This window comes from Carassius gibelio, chromosome A10, assembly GCF_023724105.1.
Source record: "Carassius gibelio isolate Cgi1373 ecotype wild population from Czech Republic chromosome A10, carGib1.2-hapl.c, whole genome shotgun sequence".
NCBI classification, from domain to species: Eukaryota; Metazoa; Chordata; class Actinopteri; order Cypriniformes; family Cyprinidae; genus Carassius; species Carassius gibelio.
In genome coordinates this window covers 12,798,029-12,804,747 of record NC_068380.1, presented here as the reverse complement: position 1 = coordinate 12,804,747, position 6,719 = coordinate 12,798,029, and the positions used below count along the sequence as shown (strand labels likewise).

General features: G+C 39.6%; 1 protein-coding gene across 1 annotated transcript; it reads right to left on the bottom strand.

The window, feature by feature from the left end:
* Positions 1–4,000: 4,000 nt before the first annotated feature.
* On the bottom strand, positions 4,001–6,315 carry LOC128021703 (uncharacterized). Its single transcript, XM_052609003.1, has 2 exons — positions 6,174–6,315; positions 4,001–4,876 (listed from the first exon to the last, which is right to left on the bottom strand). The coding sequence occupies exon 2, from the start codon at positions 4,643–4,645 to the stop codon at positions 4,193–4,195; it is 453 nt and encodes a 150-aa protein (XP_052464963.1). The 5' UTR covers positions 4,646–4,876; positions 6,174–6,315; the 3' UTR covers positions 4,001–4,192.
* Between the last annotated feature and the right edge of the window lie 404 nt (positions 6,316–6,719).

The following is a 6,719-nucleotide window of genomic DNA, read 5'->3' as shown; positions in this document are numbered from 1 at the left end:
CACACAGCGCTCGTTCCGGGACTGAACCCGGCAATCCCGGGACGTGTTTGCCAATGTTCTGCCAATTTTCCGGGTTCAGTGTGCAGTGTTAAAGGGGCTAAATTGAGACGGATAAGTGTGTACTTTTAATACTGTGAAAAAAGCTCACTCTTAATGATCCCAGACAAATGGCAGTGGGATGAGTGTCAAAAGCATCGATGAATGGAGTGTTAGAGGGAGAAGTAGTGTGCCTGCTGTGTGTTGGTTTAGTGTGTGTGTCCTTCAAGAACAGATGCTGTTAGGTTTCTTTCACTAACAGGTGCCAGTGATCAGAATTACAACAACTCTCTTTCTCACTTTATTAGTGAGAGGCTGATATTTCAGCATCAGCCATTTTAGAACTCTTAAGTTCATCCATTCATCCATACCTCCAGTCATCCATCTGTTTATTCATTCATCTATCATCCGCCCATCCATTTACCTGTCTATCTTTCCATCCATCCATCATTCTATCACATATCCATCCATCTGTTCATGCATCAACCCACCCATTTATCCTTCATTTTATCTACATATCAAGTCAAGTCACCTTTATTTATATAGCACTTTAACCAATATTGCCTGTATCAAAGCAGCTTTACAGTGTCAAACAGGAAAATAGTTTGTTAATAATGCAAGAAGACAATAACACGTCATTTTTTTCCCCAGCTAAATTCAGTTCATTGATGAAACAATTATGTCATCATCCAGTTCAGCTCTCTTCCAATAGCGTCTGTGCAATCAGTCAAGCATCCCCAACTAAGCAAGCCAAAGGTGACTGTGGCAAGGAACCAAAACTCCATCTGTGACGGAAATGGAGAAAAAACTTTGGGAGTAACCAGGCTCAGTCGGTTGGCCAGCTCTCCTTTCGTCAGACAAAACCATTCATTTCTTCCATCCATCCAATCATCATTTTGTCCATGTATTCATCCATTTATCCAATCATCGGTCAACCCATCAATCTGCACATTCATCCATCCAACCATCTATCCATCATTCAATCCATCCATATAAAATGACCCAAGTCACTAAAATATAAATGTCTGTAAAAATGAGGTCATATTTCAAAATGTAATCAAAAAATAAATCTCAATACTTGTAAAACGTTGGTGAACGTCTAATAATCTGATAAACATAAGCAATTCAATGTAATGAATATTATAAATGTGTTCTCTATCCTTCCATCCATCCATTTATTCATTAATACATTATTTAATACATTAATCTATACATTTATCTTCCTGCCTGTCCATTCGTCCATCGCCATTGTCAATTCAACCATCCATCTATTCAACCATCCATCTATTCCATATAATATGACTTCATGAAAATATTGAAAACTTAAAAACGTCATTCTAAAATATAAATTTACATGAAAATGGAGGAAAATGTATTTACAATTCATAATCAAAAGGTAAATCTAAATACTTGCAAAACATCATTGAACATCTTATAAAGTCTTCAGATGAGAAAGAAAAATCAAAAGTGAGATCTCTTTAACATCTCAAATATTTCTCCTAGACAGAAATGAGGTTACTTTAAGATCGAATGGAGATTTTTTTTTGTGGTCCTGCTTCTAAAATTTGTCTCCTGAGACAAAATCTCTTAACAATCTCACAATAGTCTCCTTTAAAGATAAAAAAAAAAAAAAAAAAAAAAAAAAAAAAAGATCTAAACAAGGTCCTACAGTGTGCTCAGATTTTTCTCCTTAGCTAGTGACTCTCACATTTGTTTCCTCAAAAATTTAGATTAAAGATCTCAAGAACATCACACACACTGTGCTTAGATTTTTCTCTTTAGCTAAATAATCTGGGGGTTTCATTTTTGCCTCTTGTAATGCTTTAGAAGGTATCTCAACGCCTTTACAAAGTGTGCATCAAATAAAGTATTTGTATGGCACTAAATGGGGGGGGGGGCTTTTTTGCTGAAAGGCACATAAATGGCTTATGACTTTGTTTTGATTATTAATTTACTAATTTGATTATTAAAACATATTATATGGAATAAATGTTTGAGCTCATACTGAGGCATTTGACTTCGTGCACACCTTGTAAAGTTACTGAGATCACTTCTGAAACTTAGAGAAGACAAATATGAGAGCTCTTGAGTCAAGCCCCTGCTCTTTCTTTCCTTTTTCCTTTACTGAGTGGAGCTGCTAATTGGATGTGGGCGGAGACTATTACAAACGCCTGAGGCCTCTACTTATTTTATACCTGCTGGCACTTCAATGGCGGATTGGCCTGTGAGCTCTGTTTTGTGTTTGCTTTTAGTCTTGTTTTTCCTTATTCTATTTTGTTTAAGGATGTGGATTGATTGCTTGTTAATCTGGGAAAAAAATTACCAAAAGTGGCAAGAATTGTGGGATAATGAGAAGAAAGGGAGACGCCTATACCACATCCAGAAGAGTATTAAGGTAAATAAGGTAGGAAGTGGAGACAGGAAAGAGGAAACCATACTAACAAGATTAAGGCTGGGACACTGTGCTCTAAATAAAACATAAAAAATGATAGGGAAACATCAGACGTGATTGTGTGAGGAGTGCCAGGAAGAGGAATCAGTGGAGCATGTAATTCTATATTGTAGGAAATGTCAAAGGGAGAGGATGATAATGGATAATAAACTGAATGAATTAGGGGTACAGAATCTCACTTTAAATACAAAATTAAATATGAATGTTAGAGCACAGGTGAGGGTTGATATGAAGCATAATTGCACCCAGACAACATGGGTTTGAATCCCTGCAAAAGGTACGTTCCAGCTCTTGTTCAGTTCTCATCCGAGACACAATTGAGACTGAAATGAGTATCACAACTAAGTCTCCTGAGGTTATAAATAGCAACCACTGAGCAATAAAATATTCCTATAATGGAGTCTTGATCGAGATTCCAGCAAGACAATAAAGAGATATTCCCTGTTTCCTCCACAAAATTCTGTTTTGACTTGCTCGCTCTCCTATGGGTTCAACAGATAAACAAATGACTAATTCAGATATACTTTGAAAAAAAAAAAAAAAAAAACTACAAAGAGCCAGAGAATCCTGATGGCAAATCCCAAAACAATGCAAAAACTCCAGCAAAAGCAAAGACTCCAGGTGGTTTTCAAACTACTGTTGTTTAGAATAAAAAATTAAAAGTAATAAAAAAAAAAAAAAACCTGTTGAAACTCTCACAGGCTGTACATGTTCACTGAGTTTAATCCACACTGATGTCTGCTGCTATTCAGGGCACACACCCCATCACACTGCGCTTGTTCTCCCAGACCAAACAAGAGGCAGGTCACCTTTGAAACCTGTTCTTCCTCCGAACCCCCCGTCATGTTCCACACGATCCACACAATACCATCAAGGGGCATATTTTATTGGGCTTCAGAAATACCACATGTCATTAATATGCACACATGGGAGAGGCACAAAATGTCATGGACACAAATGCAGTCCATTCCGTCCCTTTGAGCTGCTGAGTGCAGGCACACACACAAAAGACATTCAAACCACTTTGTGGTGTAGCACACACACGCTCATACTTTCATCAGTCTCATGGTAAATGTGGCATTCCAATAGGAGTTTGATTCAGATAATGTGGCAACAATTTCACAGAGGACCAAAGAGTGCTTGTCCATTACTTTCCCAACACGAAGCTGTCAGCTGCACACCAATCCTTGCCAAAACATCAAAAGCGATCTGTCCCCTAAGATCTTCATTCGTACTAATGAGCCAATGCTCAATGACCAGGGGAAAAGGATTTAACAGCAGTGCCTGTGAGCATTAGGGGAGATGGCATTTGGCATTTTTTATTTTATTTACTTCAAGCCAGCTTTGGCAGTGAAGAACATTAATTCTGTTATTCTGCTGACTTTGAGAATGAGAATGCTGCAGTGTTATCACATACCTCATGCCATGACCTTGACTCCCTGTTCTTCATTGACCAAAAATAAAAACTTTTCCCTGTGAGTGTCTTGCTTCTGTGGAACACGGAGCCGAGGATAATCGAAATAGTCTTTATTAATCTAAACAGGAATAAATCCAACATGGAGAACAGAAGGAAGACACACGTATGGAACTAGTAGGCACGACAAAACTGAACTGAAATGACAAGGAATGAAATAATTAACATGGGACATGGAACACATGGAGGGATAAAATACAACTTAATGAGTCCAACTTAATGACTCCAACTTAATGACAGTACAGAAGTAGGAGCCAAGGTGGAGCCATTGGGACCATGGGCCAATGTGGAGTCCGGGCCTCAAAGGCTAGAGACAGAGGCGAGGGAGACTCCAGCCACGGTGGAGTCCCATGGGGCTCGTACTGCGTAGATGGTGGGGTTAGAGTGAGCAGAGGGGCTGCCAGATGAGGTTGAGGAGGCAGGTGCAGGTGGGAGGGTGGGCATTTTGGAGGAGCGGCTACTGGAGCACACATTCTAGGAGCGGGCACTGGACGACACATTCTAGGAGTGGGCACTGGAGGATCAGAAGCCCCCTCAGAGCTAGAAGAGGAAACCAAGGATGAAGAAGGGCTGGACTTGACTAGCAGAGACGATGGAGAGAGGAGAGGGGGCAGTTCAATTTCCAGTTCCAATTCCCAGTCTATAAGATCCACCTCCTCATTTTGGCCCTTTTGGTGCTCCATATTCAGCTCACCCTCAGCCACGATGCAGGGGGCAAAACTCAACTCCGTACTCACACTGTCCGTGGCTCTCTCCCTTGTGGTGGGCACTGTAGCCACCTCTCAAACCTGGCCTAACAGGTTAGGCTCTGGCTCTCCGTTATCAGTGGGCTCGGGCTTATGTAGAAAGCACGGAGCGCGTCGTCCAGGTAGTTGGTGAGGCATGCCATGACCCAGAACAGTCTGGTCTGTTCCCTGAGCAAAGGAGGGGATCCATAGAACAATGGAAAGAAAAAGGACAGAGGAAAAAACACGGAAAACAAGCAGAGGGGAGACAAACAGAATTTAAACTGTATATAGGTTGGGTCTTCTGTCACGCTATTGTATAGGAACACGGAGCCGAGGATAATCAAAATAGTCTTTATTAATCCAACACAGGAGTAAATCCAACAGGGAGAGCACAAACGCATGAGTCCAGGGGCGTGACTGTGAGAATGTGATTATGCCATTATCATTAATTTACATTTCATTCATTCATACATACATATAGTTTATACACGTTTGACTACAAACTTTATGCGTCAGAGAAACAAGTGTGTAGCCATCATTGGAATTTTTGTCTTTGAACTTCCGTTTTTGTGGTATCTCTATAGCACCGCTGTTTTAAGTGTAATTAGCTGGTGAAGTGAATTTTTTTTTACATTTTTTTTTTTATTGTAGAGTTAACAAATCTTGTGCATTGTAATGTTTGAAGCGTTCGTCGTTACAAATGTCAAACGAGTGGTTCATTCATAAATTAGTACAACCTAAACTTCATGCTGTGGAAATACAATAGGAAAGAATGTGCTAAAAAGGGGCGGAGCTACACCGCTGTTCAAAAGTTTGGGATCAGTATGGTTTCAGTATGGATCAAATTGTGTTCTCAGGTTACTTTGAGGGTTTTGTTAGGGTAAGGGTCAGGTTAGTACATAGAAAAAAAAACAATTAACCTCCTATAAAAACATGGGAAGTTCATTAAGATGTCATCTCTAGTATTGTCAAACAATCTTGTGTGTGTGTGTGTGTGTGTGTGTGTGTGTGTGTGTGCGTGCAATAGTACGCAAGCAAGACAGTGTATGAGATCAAGAAACAATAAGTTAATATTGAGTTGCTTACATTCTCAACCCAATAGTTCCAGTTATTTTGTTTTCTTTTTGCTCTACCAGTGAAGAAGGCCACACAGTAGTGGTGCTTCGTTCTTCAGTGAATAGTTTTTTTTTTTTTTTAATATATGTGCAATTCAATGTCTGAATGATTCAGTGACTCGCTCGCAAAAGCTGCATTCCAATTGACAGGTCCCTACGTGTTCACTGTTCCATACTCCCGGAGCAAAAGATATCCATTGGAATTCACTTCACTTGACAAAAAGCATTCATTCAGAAAGCCCTGCAATATCATGCATATACAACACTTGAGTCATGCAAGTATAAGGATCGACATAATACATAATGACATTATATACTTTGCTAATATAATATACAGTATGTGAATCAATAGAATTTAAGTACCATACCTTTGTTACAGTCTGGATAAGAAAGCTCACAATGTCGCAGATAAACACTGAGAGATACTGGAGACAGGAATTAATTATAAACCAATATAAACGAGAACCAACAAACACTGAGGGAAAACTGAGGACTTGAATGAACCAAACAAAGGAACTAATGAGGTAACTAACAAGAGAACAGGTGGACAGAATGAACTAATTAGAACAGGAAAACCAGGGGCATGTTCAAGTTCAAAACGGTGCGCAACGTTTTGCTACGGTTTCCGTTCTGAACGTCACGTTTCCTGGAAACGGCGTGCACCGGTGTGCAACGGGGCTTGAGATGCGTTTTCTCTTGTTTGGTGGGTGTGTCAGAACTGCAGTCCAATCAGCAGCAACATGTATATAAAGCACACGGTATTAAAGTGAACTCGCACAATGTCTTCAAGGAAAATAATGTAAAAATGTGTTCGTTGTAGCTCAGTATACGCAACAACTGAGGATGTTAGAAGACATGTTTGTTGTAAGTTTTATTGTAAAAATATAGGATATCAACATAATGATGTAGTTGTT